The sequence below is a fragment of the Erithacus rubecula genome (assembly GCF_903797595.1).
Source record: "Erithacus rubecula genome assembly, chromosome: 3".
Classification (NCBI taxonomy): Eukaryota; Metazoa; Chordata; class Aves; order Passeriformes; family Muscicapidae; genus Erithacus; species Erithacus rubecula.
In genome coordinates this window covers 131,216,101-131,235,864 of record NC_136689.1, presented here as the reverse complement: position 1 = coordinate 131,235,864, position 19,764 = coordinate 131,216,101, and the positions used below count along the sequence as shown (strand labels likewise).

General features: G+C 35.0%; 1 protein-coding gene across 3 annotated transcripts in view; it reads left to right on the top strand.

Annotated features, from left to right (window-relative positions):
* The window catches only part of NUDCD1 (NudC domain containing 1), a 31,547-nt gene extending 12,908 nt beyond the window's left edge, over positions 1-18,639 (top strand). For 2 of the 3 annotated variants that reach the window (XR_013773714.1, XR_013773715.1), the window contains 9 exons: positions 2,716-2,901; positions 4,384-4,561; positions 5,975-6,160; positions 8,509-8,716; positions 10,573-10,717; positions 12,011-12,136; positions 13,818-13,977; positions 15,127-16,960; positions 17,032-18,639. Coding sequence is in view for 1 of the 3 variants with exons in the window: in XM_079301577.1 (XP_079157703.1) it covers positions 2,716-2,901; positions 4,384-4,561; positions 5,975-6,160; positions 8,509-8,716; positions 10,573-10,717; positions 12,011-12,136; positions 13,818-13,977; positions 15,127-15,419 (1,482 nt within the window). In the remaining 2 variants the exon portion in view is untranslated. Of the gene's footprint in view, positions 1-2,715; positions 2,902-4,383; positions 4,562-5,974; positions 6,161-8,508; positions 8,717-10,572; positions 10,718-12,010; positions 12,137-13,817; positions 13,978-15,126; positions 16,961-17,031 lie in introns of those variants that run through there. The other variant, XM_079301577.1, reaches the window with a different exon arrangement.
* The last annotated feature ends 1,125 nt before the right edge of the window (positions 18,640-19,764 follow it).

Below are 19,764 nucleotides of genomic sequence, written 5' to 3'. Positions count from 1 at the left end.
GGGAATTGGCATATAACTTTTATTTTTTTTCTTTCTTTTTATTACTTTATTCCTTTCTCATTCCCTGTTATTTCCTTGAAAAAAAAATGTAAATCTTTTATGAACTATCTCATATTTGTACAGTATTGTCATTAAACCCCAGATGACAACTAAGTACAATGCAGCTGCTTGCTCACTGCTGCTCCTCCATCCCAGAAGATGGGAAGGAGAACCAGAAAAAGGTAAAACCCACAGGTTGAGATAAGAACGGTTTAACAATTTATATAAAGCAAAATTTAATAATACTAACAACAAAATAATAGCAATAGTGAGAGAGAAATAAAGCAGGGAAAAAAGTGATGGACAGTACAGTTACTCACAAGTGCTGAGTTGTTTCAGCCAGTTCTTGCTGGTATAATACAGGACTACAGAATCTCACCATCCCCTCTTGCTTCTAAAGAAGGGAGTAACTATTAACCCAGTTAACCACCTGGTGAACAAAGAAACAGTCAAAAAGATAACCTCACACAAGGGGATTGAGAGGAGGTTTTGTTTCATCTTCAAGGAAGTCCATCCTTTCCATTGTCAGAATGAGATGAGAGACTGTTCTAGTAACTGCCTAAAGTTAAATCAGTGAAGAGAAAGGTTGTGAATAAGATAATTTCCTTTCTTGCCTATAGAAAGAAAGGCTTTGTAGTAAAGATAATTTTTCATTTTTTCAGGAGGTCAGGTTCTGAAATTTCTGCTCAATGCTGATAAATCTGGTGTGAGCTTCAGAAAATTAAGTAGTTGATACTTTTTTATTTTAATTGCATCTGAAACTATTTGAAGCTTACTGTTAAAATTCACTTGAAGGCTCACAAAAGTGTGGTCTTCTGTAATGTTATATAGTATACCCCTGCAAGTCACTGTTAAGAGGAATGATGCTTCCTCTTGCCATGGGAAGATACACAGGATTTCGACTTTTTTTTGGTAAGCTCAGTAATCATTGCTAGTTACAATGGAAAACTATATCCTACTTTGTAGGGAAAAAATTCCTTTCAGTGAAATCTAAAAATTAAATAAAATATGAGGAAGCTAAAATTCATTGTATCTAGTGATTGTGTGATATTTGTTTGGGTTATGGGTTTGGTTTATTTGGGTTTTTTTCCTTTTAAATCTTTCATTCTCCCCTTCTGAATGTGTTATAAATTAGCAGAGTAGTCCAAGGGATGTAGTGATACAGCTAACTCCAGAAACTGACCCTGAATGCTTCTAATAATTAAAATTTTGTGAATTTTCTATTGTAGGTTTCATAATCTTCTTGTAGCACACAGTAATCTCTACTATGAATTTAAGTAGGCCCAAAAGGCAAGCAGGCTGTTTGTTATCTGGTCTTTTTTGCTGTTGCTCATTACAATGGTACTTATCCAAATGCAATTTCTCTCAATTACTTTTCTGCATGTGTTAAATGCACATCTGATTTTACTAACATCTGGAAAATAGGAAGGTTTTGAAGTGCCCTCGAAGGTGGGATTCTCAATAAATGAGGCCACTGCACACTTGGCATGCACAGTGTGCTTTCTCTGTATTGCATTCATGTGCCCCAGTGCAAAGGACTCTTTTGGAGACAGTCCTTTGTATGTATATTTTTGACTGCCTTATTTCACAGAGCAGAATGAGTAAGTTTGTTTTGCTAGAAGTAGATTGTGCTCCCCAAGCTACTGATTGAGTGAAAATAGAAGGATAAGATGTTTACATGATTTGTGGCTGAATATTCAAGATCTGTAATGAGACAGAGTTTTAATCTTGAATGTTTTCATTCTCTCACTTACATTAGCTTGTAAAATACCTATGAAACCCATTATGTCTAATTTTGTTTCATATATATATATGTATGTATATATATATATGTATATGTATGTTGACCAGCACTTCTGGTCCTTTTCCACAGGGCAGCTTTCCAGCCTTGCCCCATCAATCCAGCCTGTCCAGGCACCTCTGCAGAGCCTTCCTACCCTCCAGTACCCTCAGTACTCCTGCCCAGCTTTTCAGACTGACTGAGGGTACCCTCAAATCCTCATCCAGATGATTCATAAAAATATTAGACAGGACTGGACTCAATACTGAGACCTGGGGAACACCATTAGTGCCTGGCCACCAGCTGGATTTAATTCCATAGTATAATTATAATGTGATAGAAAAGTTATTTGAAAATGTGGTATGCATTAGCACAGCTTTTTTTTTTGCCAGCTAATTGTAGGTGTTACTTCTCTTAGCTTATGGAATAAAGTGCACACTCTTAAGAAAGATGAAAAGTTATATTTTCAGTTGTGCAACAGAATAAGCTAAAATGCTTTTAAATTAACAGGTGAGTTTTCTGAGTACAATTCTGTGGCTTTCATTTTTTTAACTCTCCGTATTTTTCCTTGGACTAGAATTATTTGAGGTGATTATTATATAGGAATGCTAGGGGAAAAAAGCCTTTTCTAATGCAAAATATAATTACTGCTTTAAATTGCAGAAAAAAGTGCTGAAATATCAATTAGGAAACACTCATAGAAACCAGTTTGATTAATTTCCACCACCTTTTCCACATGTGGGAATTGTGCTTGCTACTCACTTTTTTCCAAATATGTTTAATGATGCACAAAACTGGTACATTTCAACTGAGGTTTATCATTCTTAATTTCCCTGTAATATTTACTGAAATTAATAAATACTTCATAAGTCTTAGTTATGATTATTTGTTTATAGGACACTGCTCTACAAAAACCAAGAGAAGTGTTCAGGCTGCCTACAGACTTGGCTGCTTGTGATAATCGCCTTTGTGCCTCAATGCATTTCTCATCCTCCACGTGGGTCACCCTTTCTGATGGTACAGGAAGACTGTATTTAATTAAATCAGGCAAGCGTGGAAACAGTGCCTCTGAAAAGTGGGAGGTAAGTCCTGCATTGGCAGAGATGTGGGTGTATGTACCATAATGGAATATTTCAACATGATGAATTAGCTCCTTTCTCTACATCTTTTGAGAGTTCAGGAAAGGAAATTGATCATCCTCTTTATAGATGCTTGGTAATAAATTCCATCTGGTTTTTATTCTGTTCTGTGTGGGAATGCTGACACATAAATAAGTTACATTGAAATTGTTATTTATTGTTATTATAGTCATGAAAAGACAAGATTTATATATGAGGTTCTGTCACCATTTAAATATATTTGTTTGGTATGTAGAGCATCCAGTGGTTTAGAATTGTGTTAATATCACAACCCTATAAATCCTCAAACTTTATCAGGTTTCAGTAACAACAGCTGGGCTAAGTCTATGCTCAACCACTGCAGCTTGAATTTTTTGTAATTTATTCTTTCATTTGTTCTTTCATTTTCGCATGTTAATCTTCTAGCAAATAATTGGTTTTTTTCTTCTTCTCTGTTGTTCAGATTGATTTTGTTCTTATATTTGTTTTTTTTGCTGAATGAGTACATTTTGAAAAAAGCTGGAAGACATGATTTTTTAGAATTAAAACTTTGGTCCCGTTAGGTACCAAATGTCTCATGCTAGAAGATATGGAGTCCTTCTATATGAAATTAATAAAATAATTTTCATATAATATTAATTCTAATTAATTAACTTTTAATTCATAATTAATGATGTTTTATATTCTCTGTGATCCTTATTAGCCTTTCAATATGACAGTAATAGTTATGTATTCTGCCTTCCTAGTCACATCCAAATATTAGATGCACTTTCACAATCCATGTACATAAATAAAAATTTGAGAACTTCTAACCCTAGCTTCTTCTAAACATGAATATTATTCTCCTTCATTGCATTATAGCTTTTTGTTTCTTACTTCATGGAGGAAGAAAATGGGATCTCTTTGCAAAGCTAAATAATGGCATGTTTGATGATTGAACAACTGATAGTGATGTTTTGGACCTTTATGTCTTCTTGTTTGCATAAGTGAAGGTCTACAAAGATTTTCAGAATATTGAAGTGTCTAGAGAACTAGTGAGGGCCTTGGCAAAATGCCTACATTTTTGTCTTGAGACTCTTTGCCCAGTTGGCAGGCAGTGTTTATGGACTCTGTAGTTCTCATCAGTTGCTATACATCTATTTATTGCAGTGCTGAACAGCCACAATGCAGGCAGGTTTGGGGATCTTTGTGCTTTGTTTAATGGACTCTTATAATGATTGTTTAATATAAACAATGATGTTTAAGAGCATTTCAGTGGAGTAGCTTGATAGCCCAGAAGGAGGAACCAGGAATGTGTGACATTTGTGGGTTCATATTGGCAGAGAGATTTGTGGGAGACAAACCGTTACTGATTTGACATTCACTGAAACCCTTCCCTGCTTTCTGTAAAAGAATAAGGCTTCCAGCTTTAACTGTCTGAATTTTTATTACATTTTTGTCTTCCAGATTGTGTTTAATGAAGAGCTAGGAAGTCCATTTATTGTAGCACACAGTGTTTCATTTGTAAAATCTGATGCTCATTCACTAGCTGTGCTGCTGCTTAGGGTAGAAAAAGATGAACTGGACACAAAAGGAAGTGGATTTCATGTTACCTTGGAATGGGTTACGATTGCAGGAAGAGAGGGTAAGTGTTTTACATTTATATTACTGGTGAGTGATGTTTAAAAAAAATAAAAATCATGGTTTTTATGCTTTGTCTTAGAAGTTAATTTTCCATATGTTCTGATATTTCTTTTCCACAGTCTAGATTTTACATAGGCAGTTTTTTCTTATATTTTGAGATCAAGTTTTTGGTTATAAACCTAAATTTTGAAAGATATTTGGAAAACAGGAAGAAGTAAAGTTTTGTGCTTGTGTCATTAAGAAATTAGAAAACAAGATACCACCTTACTTGAATGTTATGAAATGCAATTTCTGTTCAGCTTGGTCTTGTAAAATCGAGGTTGTACAGAATTATTTCTAACTAGTAACTGCCAATCTAAAGCTACTCATGAGAGCACCAACACAGACTTTTATTCTATTTTTTAATACTGTACACGTCCATAAAAAACTGTTTTTACATTGTGTGTTTTGTAACTTATGGCAAATATTCTTGGAATCCCTAAAAGTGGATTTAAAAATCTTTTAAAAAGACTTGCCAGTTCTCCAGCATTTCCAGGAAACAGAAAATTTGTGAAATTACTGTCAGTTGAGATGCAAATAACAAAATTCAAAGCAGTCTTTAATTATGAAGAGAGAAATAAATTTTGATTTCATTTAAACAAACATCTCACAAATCAGACTGACATATGAACCAGTCTCAAAGATAAAAGCTGTTTTGAGGAATTACAATACTTAACAATCTCTTTCATCAGTAATCAATTTCAGTAGTCAATTGCTGTTGCTTGCATTTCCTTGATACTCTGTCTCTGAATTTTAGTAAAAGTAAGTATTTTATCAACAAGCCATTTCTTAAATTACCAAAATCTGTGCTTCATCATAGCAAAGCCTTAAAACATGGTTATGTCTGTTGACATCATGAAATGTGAGATCTCTGCCCTGTTTGGCAGACTGGACAAAGGGGTCACACTCACCACTATTGTGTTACCAAAGAACAAAATTATGGAAACATGAAAATAAATCAGAATGGGGACAGGTCTTTTCATACCTTCCATGATATTTTAGAGGACTGTAACAAAGGTGTGTCCTTTCAAAGTTGGTTTTCTTTCATTAACCAAACTTTTAGGAATACTTGCTGTAAAAGCTTGAAATGAGGAGCCACCATGCTGCCTTATGAGATTCACAAAATATGACATGCTTAGCTTTCTTCTGACCTTCTCTACAAGAAAAAAACCTGTTTGTACAGAGGCTGTGCTGGACTAGCTGTGATTAGCAAAGATATTGTGAGAATAAAAGGCAGTCTTAGATTAATCCAGTAAAACTCATTGGAAAACCAATGATTTAACAGGTAGGATTGCATAGTATTTTTAAATGTAATGGGTTCCTTAGATAATAATTTGTCATCTAAAAATACTTTTTTTAAAAATTTATATTATAGATGATCATGGATACGAAATCATTAAAAGGAGAGTTTTGCAAGGAAAATCAGTCCCCCATTATGCAGCAATAGAGCCAAGTGGGGATGGCCTAATGATTGTTTCCCACAAACCATTCACGTTCATGCAAAGTGAAAGTGACGAATTAGAAGAAAATGATGATGCAAAAGTATCAAATGAAAAGAAAGGTAAGACTTAGTCTGACAGGTCATGATAGGCTGCTTTCTTCTTTCACTTGAGACATATCTTGTTAGTTTAGCATTTATTTGTAAACTGTACATTAAATGTTTTAATATCTATCTTGTGGACAGATTGACTTTTGTTTGTTTGCATTTACTGTTGGAAATTGTATTGTGCGTAAACCTGTATTAGGTGTTTTTTTTTCTTTTTGATAGGATACACTTAAAGAATTTTTTTGTCTTCAGAAAAATTATATTTTGCAGACAGAATTATAATAAGTTTTTATATTAGTTGTATTGCTAATACCTAAACTTAGGCATTTGTCTGAAGTACTCAAATTAAAAAATCAGTCTTCCTAGATAGGAGAGGGACATTGACCTCCCCAAACTGTTACTCATTACTAAGCTTTTTGATATGTAATTTATTCCTGTCTTTCTAAAATTTAAATGGTTAGTTTGAAAGAACAAGACTCCTGTAAAATACTCTCTTTTCTCAAGTGGGAAAGTTCAGAAAAACTTCAACAAAACGCAGTCATACTTTTTTTTCTTTGCAATCAAAACGAAACTAAGTATGTAAAAACCTATTAATAGAGTTGTTTATTCCTAAGTATCACTAAGATCTGTAATGTCTATGTTTATATAATTATGTTGGATTATTTCATGTTTGATTTCTGTTTCTGCATATGAGGCATTGGTTAGTGAACAAATTCTAATTGAAGGATAGCAGCATAATCTTTGTCAATAGTGTGAAAATCTATTTGGAAAATAATACAAAAGGATCAAATTTCTGAAATGTGTTAATGTTAAACACTGTGATGACTGTGATATTTTACATGTAATTTTATTAAGAATAGTCTATACATATAAATCTAGAGGTAAAGGAGTTCTTCAGTGCACTGAGCACCATAATGCAGTTGCCTTTTGCTAAATCTTATTTAGGCTCTAGTTTTATTTGCACAGTTATTTAAAATTGCAGGCATAATGGACTCTTAATATCAGATACAGTTTTTAGAATTTTGGAGGTTGTCATGTCTCAGATAGTAATAGTTTCTGGGGAAGTATAATTTTAGCACCTGTGACCGACTCATTGCAACCAGGGCAGTTGTGGCAAAGGGCAACAGTTCCAGAGACACAGTTGCTGGTGTGAGGCTTTGATCAGTGGAATCTTGGGTTGAGTTGTGACAACTTGAGAGCTTTCAAGAGGACCCCATACTTTACTTTTTTCTCAACATAGGCAATCTTGTACAAGATTGCTCTTTAGAAAATATATTCATCTGTATTTCTATTTTCTGTGCGTTACCCACCTGTGCTGTCATAGCCTTCCTTTTGTATAAACATTTCTCTTGAAAGGCCATTTCTTCTAGCAGTTTAACAATCAGATAGATTCTAGACACAGTAGAAAAAGTCAATCACTACCTCAGGGCAAACAGTTTTATTCCATCTCCATTAGCTGAGGCAGATTAAGACTACTTAGTCTTATAAAATCATGTTTATTGAATAGTTAGCTTAGTTTATGGCAAAATATATAAGAAAGAAGTGTTCACATCTCTGCATGGCATGTACTTTAGGCATGTAGTAGCTTGTCACAGTAGGTTGGAAGAAACCTTAAATCTACGCCCTAGCACCTCAACTAGACCATGGCACTGAGTGCCACATCCAATCTTTTATTAAACACATCCAGGGATGGTGACTCCACCACCTCCCCAGGCAGAGCATTCCAGCACTTTATCACCCTTATCCTAATAGCCAACCTATATTTCCCTTAGTGCAGCTTAAGACTGGGTCCTCTCATTCTGTCAGTTACTGCCTGGAGAAAGAAACCAACCCCCATGTGACTACAACCACCTTTCAGGGAGCTGTAGAGAGTGACAAGGTCACCCCTGAATCTCCTTTTCTCCAGGCTAAGCACCCCCAGCTCCCTCAGCCATTCCTCACTGGGTTTGTGTTCCAGCCCTTCTCCAGTCTTGTTGCCTCCTCTGGATGCACTCAAGCGTCTCAGCATACTGCCCCTGATGTCTCCTCAACCAAATTACTAATCATTTATGTTTCATTGTATTTAAGTACATTTTGCATTCCAATATCACATTAAACTTAAGAGTAATAATGCCTGTTGTAATATCTATCAGCATATTTGATATGACACTTTTCAAATGAGGGACACAAATGAATTTGATCACTAAAAAGGTGTTTCTCCATTTTATGATGAGAATATATTTTGTGTAAATTGTTCAGTGTAAAAGATAATTTCAACTCTTTAAAAACTCCTGGAAAACTGCAGATGTCTCAGCACTGAATGCTGTGGAATCCAGTAATCCTTATAACCTAATTTGTATTTTGCTGCATGTTTCCAATTGTAGACCCTCTGTACTACTGGCAGCAGACTGAAGATGATGTGACCATAACAGTTCACCTGCCTCAAGACATCACAAAAGATGACATAAAAATACGGTTTTCCCCTGATAATATATGTGTTACACTAAAAGACCAGCCTCCTTTGATGGAAGGAAAGCTCTATTCATCTGTGGACCATGAAAGCTGCACATGGGTAATTAGGGAGGACAAAAGGTATTGCATATATTTTTTAGGTTTTTTATTTATAAGAACTGATTTCAAAACATACACCATATCTGACTTCTGGCCCTTCTGGGATGGTCTCATTTAATGCTACACTCCATGTCTCTTCTTGCAAGAATGTCTCCTCTCCTGAAAACAGTTCACTGGCTTTTGCTGTCTCAGTACTGTTTCTTTATCTAATTGTGAAAATAATCCCTTTTGCAGTTATTTTCCAGGAAAAAAAACCCTCCCAATATCAAAATGTTAAGCATTCATTTGTAAGAAGAGTAAACTTAATTAGTTCAACAATTATTTTTTTCACTGTGTTTCAAGATTGATTAGTCTAAATGTACCTTGTTGTTTGTGTTAGTTTCTCTTCTACTTTCCACAAACAAACATTATAATAATAATACAATGGAAATTCTTTAGTCTTGACTTATAAATTCCTTAATATATTTTCCTAAAAAATTATATATAATGTGCATTACAGAAAATGAGTCTGTGTGAACTTAACATACTGTAGACCTCAAATAGAAATGTTCCTGCTTTTATTTCAGAAGTAACTTTTAGATGTTTTTCTCATTCTGAAATAAAAATATGAAAGAATGGAGAGGATGCAAAGCAACAGTTCAGAGCTCCCTAAAACACAGTGTGATTTTTCTTTTTTGCATTGTGTAATTTCCATACTCTGCCTGGGCTGAGCTATGTATTCACTTACCTGCTCTGGTCTGGTTATCTCAGAGATATTCACAGCTTTAATGGACTCAGGAAGAAACATGTACACCACCAGGTGATCCACTCAACAGCTCATAGCTGTTCATCTAAAACAAAGACCACCCTTCGAGTTGTCTGAGTGTTATTGCATAAATCTCAGACTTCTACTTTAATGAGAGATAAATTCCCTATTTCAGTGTAAGTTGCACTCGTTCTTATTGTTCATACTGCAGTGCTGCTATAAATCTATTGATTAAAAGTTAAAAATTTGCTCCAAATGTCTTCTATAAGAGTATTCTGTTCCTAATACCAATGTAATGCTTTAGAAACTGATTCAGATTTCACTAAATAGTTGGAGCTATGGTGCAGTAATTAGTAACTTAGAGGGTTTTCTGTCAGGAGCACTACAGCTGTTATTGCTGGAGAACCTGTAAGTGTATCTAAGAAGTGAGTATAATAAAATTGACTCCAGTTTTATCATTATATCCATGTGTTTATCCAACACTGTGTTTATATGGAATTACTGTGTTGGTGCATTGGGCTGTGTCTTATTTCTCATTTGCTCATTTAGTTATTCCTAGCAGTTTAGTGATTATACTGAGTTATCTTTTTTGGTTTTGGGGTTTTTTTTTTAGCATACTATGGAAATATTATCTCTTCTGAGTATGATTTTAGATAGATAATATACATCATTAATTAATACAGTATTTATGAGGTCTATAAAATACAAATATTTTTGTCCTAGATTTTATATAGAGGTAGGGCACACTTAAGCAGCCCTAAGAACTACTACTTATGTTTCAAATAAACCTGTATAGTAAAATTTTGAGAGTCTTTGTATAGACTACTTTGCAAGTAATTTCCTACCATTTGAAATATTTTAATGAGACTGCTTCATGGTAAACTGCACTTATATTGAAAACCCTGAGGTTTGTGTATTAGAAATCACATCCTTGGTCTGTTTTTCTTCAGAATATTTTTGTTAGAATAGTTTATTTTATAATTTGAATGCTAATAGTTTCTGTTATGTGATTTTCATAATTAATTCAGTTTGAAGAGAAGTGCTCTTATCTACATTTAGAGCTTTTTGATGAATCAGACAAATGGATGTGGTGTTTTCATGTGCTGCTCTTTGTCTTCTCTTTGCATTTTAGTTTGGAAATTTCTCTGATTAAGAAAAATGAGGGATCCCGGTGGCCAGAGCTAATTGTTGGTGACACAAGAGGGGAATTCATTATGGACCCTTCCCAGTGCTCTGAAATAGCTGAAAGCCTGATGCATCTTACCTCTGAAGTAATGGTAAAGAGTCAAGAATCAAACACTTATAATTCTTGTACTTTTGCATGTTGTTTTTTCTTGATACTCTAATTTGCACTGCATTGACCCAGCTCATCAGTTCATTTACTATTCATTAATTTTTAATTGAAACTGTAACAAACTAATGGCACTAGAGTTGTGAATGTACTTTGAACAGTAAAACCATCTTCAAGAGGGACTGAATTTATGATGGTGTCTGTGCAATGAAGAGAAGCCTGATTTAACAGTGAAAATAAACTTTGTTCCACCATTTGGAATGTGCCAGTTTGTTTCAAAGCAGTTAATTAAATGATTTTGAAAGGTGTCTGTTTCTTGTTTATCAATAGGTTAGCAAAACTTTTATACTGTCTTCCTAAGGGTACTGTACTTGACCTACACACTGTGAGTGTAAATGACATGCTTGAAAGGAAGACTTAGGAAACTAAAATCATGACTCATGAACTTTCTGGCATTTTTGTTACAAAGGAAATCCACTTAAAATAAAATATGATTTTTAGCTGCTATTTTCTTGACACTTGGTTTAATTAGAAAATGGCATCTCATTTGAAACTTGTAAAGTGTGCCTCCCTGTGGCTTTTGATATCTTTGGTTTGGATTATTACTTTGTTTTTAATAAGGCTGAAAAGTGTTATTAAAATAAATTCTGTTTAGTACTCCAGATTGATTTCTTTCCTCTCTCCCTCAGTATTTATGAGCAAGATATTGTCCTATATCTTTTGACCATAGATTTATTTGGAACTTCAAATTTATTTTCTTTTTTACTTCATACTGAGCTTAATGTGATGATTTTTAATCATAAGTTTTCATTAATTTTAAACATATTTTAATAAATTAAAGTTATTACTAGCAAAACTAAAATGTGTCATGTATTTAGAGCTGTTTATAAAGTGAATTAATTAATTTTTTAATTGCATTACTGATGGCAAGCTGAAACAATCTTAAATTGATGTACATTTACTAATTTTGCATATATTTTCAGGATTGTATGCTTTTGCTACTTAGAGAAGGGAATTTATTGTCCATGTTTTAGTGGCTTATGTACCTTTCCTCAAACTGCAATTGATTTTATTGTACCTACCACTTCTGCTGTCCTCCACAGCAGAAATCATTTTATTAATTTTAACTACATAATAGCTTAATTTTTCAGTATATATGGATATGCAAATAATTCTTCATGTTCAGTTCTTCTTTGGTTGTTGTTTTGTTTTGTTTTGTTTTTATTCATATATTGTTTTAGTAGTTTTGATTTTCAGTGCAGTTTGTTCTTTTTTTCAGAATCCAAACCCCGAAAAGGAAAAGCCACCTTGTAATGCTCAAGAGTTAGAAGAATGTGATGCTTTTCTTGAAGATGGAGCAAGCTTGTGTAGATTTGATGGCAATACCTTGAAAGTCACTCATATAGTAAGTACTTCAAATTATTACAGAAATACTTTAAAACATTTTTTGTTTGGAATTTGACCTCTATTATCAGTACAAAAATATGTAGACTGTTGAAATCACATAAATTTTTCCCATAATGGCAAATCACAGTAGCAACAGAAATTGTCAATCCATATGTATCCTTCAGTGTCATTTTAATACAAAAACAAAGCTCCTTTTGTTCTGATTTTAAAAAATACATATACTTTCACAAGTGAGCCATTTGAAAAAACCAAGTTACATCAAAGTAATTATAAGAAAAGGGTCTTTTTCAATGACATAAAATTCTTTAAATGACTTAGTTTGCTTTTTCTTCAGTAATTTTTCAGACAGCCTGGTAGAACCTGACCTTTTTTACTAAGAAGCTGGAGCATAGATAATACTTCCTTGTCAATCACTTTGAAAATAACAGATTGAGGGCAAAATGCTTCAATAGTTGGCTTGATCTGGGTTGTAAGCAACCCTAACAGTAAGCTAAGATTTGATCTGGGCTGTTGCCTAGAGTTGGAAACAACAAAATCATATGAAAACATTTCAGATTAAGTCATTGTGGGGTTTTTTGTTTGTCTTTTTTTTTTAATTGGATGAAACCAAAAACTATGGTGTTGTTGTAGCATGGTTTGGTTTTCTAGTAAGTTGTGCAACCTCTGTCCTTGAGATTTTTAAGGCTAGACTGGATAAAGTTCTAAATAACTCAGCCTAAATTACTGCTTCTCACAGTGAAGGGTAAGAAATGCCCCAGAGACATTTCACAGATCAGGAGGAGCATGAGCTCATAGGGTCACAAAAGGCTTCTTTCTAGCTGGCAGCAAGACATTGTGGAGCAATTTTGAACTGAAGGGTGCTTGTAAAGAGTTCTTAAAATGGGTGGCATAAAAGTAATTCAAAGGTTAATGTGTTTAAAGCTTTATGGTCAAAGGACAGTTACTGTGAGTAGGAAATATTAATTTCAACCTCTTCTATGGGAACTTGTAGTTTTGGTCCTTATTAGAGTATGTAGAAGTATGAATATTTTAGTACATTTTTCAGCATACAGGAATATATTTTGACTTTGATTTTGTTCTTCTTTCAAGTTTTTTGGAGTTTTTTGTTAGCAATTATAGGGCCTTTTGCTTCAGAAATGGGATTTTTTACCCACAATTCCTACAAACATTTTTATTGAAGAGTGCTAATCTGAAATTTACTAACTGCTTGATTGTGAGTAAATTAAAAAATGTTGACATTTCATAGTTTTAGTATTCCAACTAATCCTTGTTCCACTGCTTGCCAGCTTTTACCTTACTGGGACAGTATTTCCTTCCCTGTTAGCCCTGCAGAAAACCTGCTGTGATTACTTAGAGAGAATCCTTTCCTAACACGAGAAGTTGTTGGTTAGGATCTATCCTAGAAAACAATTTCTGCACAAAACACATTCCCATTTGTTTGTGTAGTGGACATAATGTTTCTCTGAATATTACTCTAACAAACTTAATTGCATCTCCTTGCACTATGCAAGGTACCTGTGGTGTATTGAGCCGTGGATCAGTGGGATGCAGCTTAATGTATTCAAACATTTTGTCAAGTAGCAAACATTAAACTGTTGATCATCTAACTTTGGCTGTATGTGTAACAGAATCTGCTGTTTGTGCTTTGAATCAATATTGTGTATTTGTTTTGTTTTCAGATTAATCTTGGAAGCAACCAGTATCTTTTCTCAGTTGTTGTGAATCCCAAAGAAATGCCATGCTTCTGCCTGAGGCATGATGTTGATGCTCTTCTCTGGCAGCCTCACTCTGACCAACCAGAGAATATGTGGGAGCACATTGCAACTTTTAATGCTTTAGGTAAGAAGACTTACATCTCTGAGACTTTTCTATCTGAATAGTTCTGGTATGGCTCATGTTGATGTTTAATTTACTTAAATCTGAATTGAAAGTTATTATAATTCTGTTGATAGCAGCATGGTAGCTTAATTTTAGAAATGAGAGAACACAGAAATGAAATGTTGGTGCCTTTGGAGTAAAACAAGCTTTTTCAGACCTTGTATAGAATGTAAGCACAGAACTGCATAGTAAAATGGAGAGTTCCTTGGATAAGTGACTTTGAGACTGAAAAGCATAATCACCACCTTAACATTCACACAGACATCATCAGGGCAATAGCTTCAGTTAATTGATTATATGTCTATGTGTATATAATCTTATGGTAAGGTATTTTAATAAATGACCTTTAGATTTTTCCTGTCTTTTTGACCCATGTAGTAACCATTGGCATACATTTTTCAATGGAAGTGAAGCAAATAACCTTGCAGAAAGATCACTTTGCAATGATTTTATCTCAATTCTCTTTACAGAAGTGTGAAAGGAAATCAGTCTAAAATTAGTCTATTTGATGCTAGAGTCCTGTAATGAAAGTGGAAAAGACAGATTTTTTTTTTTTTCCTTCTGAGTGTGTTAAAAAGTAACTTGTTTTTTTTTTCAGTCAGTTCTAAGCAGAAGACAAATTTTAAGTGTCTGTTCAAGATTAGGTAGGCTCAGAAATCCTAATTTTTAAATGTAATAACACACTGGGAGATGAGGACAGAGAAGATAGTTACTCTACTTAGACCACTAGTATTGGGCCAGGGTTGCCCATGTGGACCATGTCTGTAGCCTTATATCCAGCTGAGATAATGAAAGACCTGTTCATCCAATACACCAGGAGGTACACAAGAATTATGTATTGGTATTAAACTGGTTAATGCATCCCTTCAGAAAGTACTGGCTTATATAATAAGAGTTGTTTGGTGGTTTGGGGTTTTTTTGGTTGATGTTGGGTTTTTTTGCTTTTCTGTTTGTTGTTTTTTTGTTGCTGTTTGTTTTGGGTTGTTTTCGGTTGGGTTACAAATCGCATATTATTTTTTAAGTTAAGCTTGATTTTTCAATCTTTCACTGTTAAGTTCTCTTAAAACCCATATATTACTTATCCCTTCTATGTGGTTTTGGGCTGCACAGGTTATGTCCAAGCATCAAAGCAAGACAAGAAGTTCATGGCTTGTGCTCCAGATTACTCCTACGCTGCTCTGTGCGAGTGCCTGCGCCGCGTTTTCATCTATCGCCAGCCGACTCCTCTGGCCACAGTTCTGTACAACAGGAAGGAGGGAAGACAAGTAGGACAGGTTGCTAAGCAGCTGGTAGCAACCCTGGAAGCCAATGATCCTATCTTAGGCTTTCAAGCTACCACTGAGAGATTATTTGTTCTCACAACAAAAACCTTGTTTTTAATAAAGGTGAACTCTGGAAATTAATTATTCAGTGTGCTCTGCTGGAGTTTGTGTTAACGATTTGTTATAGAAGTGAATAGGTAGACAATCTGACAAGTTCAGTACAATTTGTTGAAAATCAAACAGGATGTTTTACAGGGGAATCAACTTTCTTAATTAGATTTTTTCTTTAAGAAAGTAAATTTTTTGACTTTGCTGCCATGGAAGTAAGTTTTTCAGAGCTATGAGAAAATATCATCTGCATTAACATCTTTGTCAAAGTAATTGTCAGATGCTGCTATTGCATAGGTGAATAGATTTATGCATTGCTTTTTCCAAGTGACTTTATTTGCTATATTTCTGAGTTTTGAGAATTCACTACTGTTTCCACTGTTAACCTATGAAAAAAGTAGTCACATAAAGAGTTATGATGTGGAAAGTAGAATGTATCATAAAGAAAACAAATCTCCAGTTCAAATACTGTTGACCAAAACAACTGATTTGATATTTTGACATTCAGTAGTTTTGAATGAAATGTGAGTGAAATGAATGGGGTATTTTATTTCTTATACAGGTAATTAAATGGAACAATTTTACTGTTTATGCACATTTTAAATTATTGCTTTGGGACTTATTTATACTTGGAGTAAAATCAGTTCACATTTCTAGAATACACTTTTCTAGCTTTTTCCAGAAGAAATTAAGGGTCAATATATAGCTGGCAGTTACACAATGAGTGCTGTTACTTAAGGTCTTGTCATACTCAGTTGCACCATTTTCACTTGACTTTATACTTCATTTCAAATGACTCATTTATAATGAGAAAACAGCTGACAAGAAAAGTGCCAGTATTGTAACCTGGAATGGGAGACTCAGAGATGTTGCCTCTGCCTCAGATGCTGTAAATGCTGCATTGTCACTTAACTGTTCTGTCTGTGATGCCTAAGCCAAAATGTGGTATATGTGCAATGCAAGAGTGCTCAAGTCAATGAGGATGCTTTAGTTTAACAAACTGGTGTGATTGAGTTGTAGCTGAAGGTTTTTGTTTCTTACTTTAAATTGGCATTGTCAATACATTTAAACCAAAGAGTCAATTGTGACAGCTCTACCCTGGGTTGGGCTCTTTTTGTAGTTGGCTTACAAATCCATTTTGCATCTCCCTACCAATATTATTTCAGAGCTCTGTAAGAATTCAGAGAAGAGTGTTTCTTTAGTTGTGATTGTTTTGACTCTCCTGTAAATTCTCCAGGTTTGTACCAGTGAACTGATTAAATAGCAAGAGGGAGGCAAATAGTTGTGGCTTGCAATAACCCTCCAAATGCAGAAGCTTTTCCAGGGCTTGATTTTCCTTCTCCTCACAGCAGGATTATATTGTCAATCCGATATTGAAAAGCTTTTCTTTACTTTTATTTGGGTAAGTTAAAACAGACAGGATTTGTAAACCTCTTTTCATTCTGTCCTTTTTAAACTGTCTTGAAAATGCTTTTTGGAAAGGCTCAGTGAATGTATTACCATTACATGACTATTCTGCATCTAAATTTTATTTGTTGCCCAGTGTCAAACAAGGTGGTAGAATTCCTGCAGAGGTCCTGTAAGTGCTTTTAGATGTATATGAATATTACTTAGTAACTGGGGTTTAATCTTTGGGGACATGGAGTTAAGAATGTAGTATTTGGGAAATGGAGCAATGAAAGTGTAAAAGAGCTACAGTAAACATGCTTTTGTCACCTCTGGTCTACTGCAGGCAGCTTTAATATAGATGATAATTTCAGCTGTTCTTTGTCAAATTCTTCTTGCTGTGACTTGCATGCTCTGCTGCCTCCTGCAACAGAGGGAACAAAACAAAATGGTTGCCTCTTCAGAGGTATTACAATATGCAATGACTCAAACTCACATTCCAAATGTGTGTCTGTTTCAAGGGAGGTCTTGTTTGCATCTGAAACTGAACACAGTTGTCTGAAATAACTGAACACAGGGAAAAGTTTAATCCCTTTTCCATGTTATTAATCTGTTTGTAATCATGGCTCCCAGGAACGATGTATCAAGTAGTGTCTCTCTTACTTTGCTTCTGTTAGAGTCAAGAATATTATTTAAATTATTTTTTACCTTGAGGAAGCTGGAGTGCTGTTGCACAGCAAGCTACTGTGCACCTGAGGCAGGGCAATCCCAGGCACAAAAGCAGGCTGGACAGAGAATGGATTGAGAGCAGCCCTGGAGAAAAAGACTTGGGAGTGCTCGTGGGTGAGAGGATGAACATGGACCAGCAATGTGCATTTGCAGCCCAGAAACCCAAACATTTCCTGGGCTGCATCATGTCAAATACATGGCCTGTAGGTCCAGAGAGGTGATTCTGCCCCTCTGCTCTGGTGAGAGCCCACCTGGAAAAGTGCATCCAGCTCTGAGGACCCCAGCATAACAAAGGCATGGGCCAGTTGGAGCAAGTCCAGAGGAGGGACATGAGGATCATCAGAGGGCTGGAGCACCTTGAGAGGTGGGGATTGTTCACCCTGGGAAAGAGAAGTGTTTGGGAGACCTTGGAGCAGGCTCCTAGTACATAGAGGGAGCCTGCAAGAGTGTTGGAGAGGGGTTTTGAAGGACATGTTGTGGTAGGACAAGGGATAATGGCTTTAAACTGAAAGTGAGTAGGTTTAGATTAGATACTGGAGGAAAGTCTTTACTGTGTGAGTGGTGAGGCACAGGACAAAGCTGCCCAGAGAAGTTGTGGATTCCCTATCCCTTGAAATTCAGCACCAGACTGCATGGGGCTTTGAGCAACTTGATTTAGTGCAAGGTGTCCCTGCCCATGGCAGTGGAGTTGGAGCTAGATGACCTTTAAGGTCCCTTTCCAAATGCTCTGTAATAATTAAATGGCTGCAAGCCACCAGAAGACACTCCCTATCAGTATTTCCATTTCTGTGTTCAATTACTCTGAAGGCTCATTTGTTCAGTATATCCTCAATAAGCTTATACAAAGTATAAAATATGGATATGTAAAAGATGCTTTTCTGACAACCATGCCTCAATTTTTCTAGGATTTTGTTTCTTAAAATCTTACTTTTTTCAGACAGTTCTTTCTGATAGATCCCAATCACAATCTGTTTACAGAATTTCTGAGAAAATATTTGACTATTACAGGCTTACTTGGCTGTTACTGCATTATTTGATTTTAGTATTATTTTTCAGTGCTTTTCTTGACTGCATGTTTGGAATGCATAATGTATTCTTCTACAAGTTTAAATAAATAGGAAATATGTTAAAATTTTAAGATTATTTCAAAGGATTTATATCAATTTCAAATGTATAGCCTTCCTGTGCTACTGAAATAAAATAGAAAAATAGAAATAAGAAATTCCTTAAAATAAAGCTTGTGTTAAAGAGTTTTCTGCTAGGACAAAGTTCTAGCAGGTGTCTGCACTGCAGGGCCAGTGCTGTTGCCCTGACATGCACTATTGCACTCCCTGTTTAAATCCCCTTGCTAATGTTCCATTTCTGCCAACACAAACTTACAGAGGTAGTTACTGGAGGGGGTTGATAAGTGTTCAGATGTATTCTTATGTTAAATTGCACAATGTGCCTCTGATCCTGTGTCTTCTCTATGTACAAAGCCCAAATGATCTGGACAAGCCCTTCTAAAGGCAGGAGAGAGATCTGTCCTTCCTTCTGCTCCCACTACCTCAACATGGGTACTTTCTTGCAGGAAAGTGAAGGAAAAGAGGATTTGGTCTGTGTGTCTGTCCTTTGTCAAAAAGTGGCTCTTTATTAATGGAACAACAGATCCTATGAGAGTAACAAATAAGGTTAAAGCTTATATTTTATTTCAATTTTTTGTGCTCTGTTTCAATGAGCCACTAGAACTTTTTAATTTCCTTGCCTTCTGTCAATTTGTTTTCTATTCTCATTATGCAGATTAGATGAACTTGAAGCCTGCAGTCAATCACATATTAGCCATGAATAAAAATTTTGGTTTAAAATTTTGTGCTGTCAGTCGTATGTGCCATTTTTAATATATTTCTGGAAATCTGATCAGATTTGTTTCCTCCCCAATACAAGTTCACTTGTGCTATGGATAAAACTCAGCAAGGTCTAAAGATAACTTGACATCTTTGACGTAGAAGAGCCAAGCATCAAGCAAACCTTTTCATCAATACTATTGCAATAATTTCAAACTCAAGGTGAAGTCCCTTTTTCTTGGAGAAGTGTTTGCTGGATAATTGTTTTTCCTTTATAAAAGGTTTAATGTACTTCTGAAAAGCTTTTTTTACACAAAGATCTTTATCGTGAAGCGGTAGCTGGATATGGATTAAAATAGATCTAATTAACAGTTTCAGGTGCAGACCTGGAAAATACTTTACATAGTCTTTACCAATCTAATGCTCTATGCAAAATATCC